General features: G+C 43.2%; 1 protein-coding gene across 3 annotated transcripts in view; it reads left to right on the top strand.

The window, feature by feature from the left end:
• prex2 (phosphatidylinositol-3,4,5-trisphosphate-dependent Rac exchange factor 2) overlaps positions 1 to 1,401 on the top strand; it is an 87,905-nt gene that overhangs the window by 15,357 nt on the left and 71,147 nt on the right. For all 3 annotated transcript variants that reach the window (XR_004655204.1, XM_034861745.1, XM_034861747.1), the window contains exon 2: positions 1,268 to 1,339. Coding sequence is in view for 2 of the 3 variants with exons in the window: in XM_034861745.1 (XP_034717636.1) it covers positions 1,268 to 1,339 (72 nt within the window). In the remaining variant the exon portion in view is untranslated. The remainder of the gene's footprint in view (positions 1 to 1,267; positions 1,340 to 1,401) is intronic.

The raw sequence follows: 1,401 nt of genomic DNA, 5'->3' as shown, positions 1-1,401 counted from the left end.
TGTGTGTGTGTGTGTGTGTGTGTGTGTGTGTGTGTGTGTGTGTGTGTGTGTGCAGTTCACGCATTCAAACCTCAGCCAGGTGGTTGCTGAATAAGACTCCCACGGAACGTCGGCCTTACTTAATCCTGTGACCAGTGTTCTACTTCTGTATGCCTACGGATAGCCTACAACTCAACTATTTGCAGCTCCCTTAATGCAATGGCAAGCAGTTTTATAGAAGAGGCATTCACATTTTCCATTTGGACCCACAAACTTGCTTAGCTATAGTTGCAAGCACATATAGAGCAACGTGTTTCCACAATCAATGCTTAAAACTTAGAGTTGTCTTGAAGAGCAGGCTTCCAGCGTTAAATCGGTCAATCGCTATTTGACTCCAGGATGAACATCAAAAACGTTGGTATTTCTTAACATCAAGTCTGGTGAAGCTGCAATTCAGAGGGATTAAATGAATTTCTTTTGGACTTTATATTTCATGAGAATATTAGATTTTTAAGCCTTGCTTTGGATTTCATCATAGCTTCCCCGAAGTGAAATGCACAGGCATCAATCAATATCAGAGTGTGATGCCACCCATTTGTTTTCCGCAGAGCTTTCTACTGAAGATAGATTTCTGTCTGCCAACTGTATCCCAAGCATTGCACACATAAACACAAAGATTCATGTCTGGTACCTTTTGATGGATGTTTTCTTTTTTAAAAGCTCACCCCCAGGCGGAGTGCAGAAAATGACTAATTTCCCCTTAGTCACTTTTAGCACACCTTAATTTCCCATTCTCAGAAAGTGCCCTGAAGCATTTAAATGGGTTGTTGAGGGCTTGTGCGGTGAGGCAGCCTGGGAACCAGCGTCCTCAGGGACTGAAGAAAGTAAGAGCACTTCCCATCCATCTCAATTCACAAACTATTGGCTTCTCCAACTCACATCCCAAGCCACTTAACTCTGACTTTGAAACACCATGAGCTGCAATTATGTATTTTTATCATCCAGTGCAAAAGATTGTGTTTTTTGTGAATCAGGTGTCCGTTTTGAGGGTTACCAATTTGCTCTGGCAGCCAAGTGTTGCAGCTGCACACCAAGAATCAAATCCTTTCTATTCTGGGAAACCCTGGGTTGATTGAACTAGTTGTTTACCACCGTCGTGACACAGGTTACGCAGGACCGCGGATGTCAGGGTTAGGTGAAGCCAGGTAACTGAAAGAAATCCGTAGTACAGGCCTCAGGGCAAGTTCAAAAGTGTTAACTGTTTCTTTCCTTTTCCGCTCTGCTTCAGGTGTTTCTTCATCGTCTCAACCAGTATGCAGCCACCAAAGTCGACAAGAACATCACAGAGGAGACCGTTAAGGTGAGGGTCAATCTGTGAGGTATGGGGCTGCATAATTGAGATATTGAGATTTGTAAAAAAAA

The sequence above is a fragment of the Etheostoma cragini genome, chromosome 22, assembly GCF_013103735.1.
Source record: "Etheostoma cragini isolate CJK2018 chromosome 22, CSU_Ecrag_1.0, whole genome shotgun sequence".
Classification (NCBI taxonomy): domain Eukaryota; kingdom Metazoa; phylum Chordata; class Actinopteri; order Perciformes; family Percidae; genus Etheostoma; species Etheostoma cragini.
The sequence above is the reverse complement of the archived record's forward strand: the minus strand, read 5'-3'. Positions and strand labels throughout refer to the sequence as shown.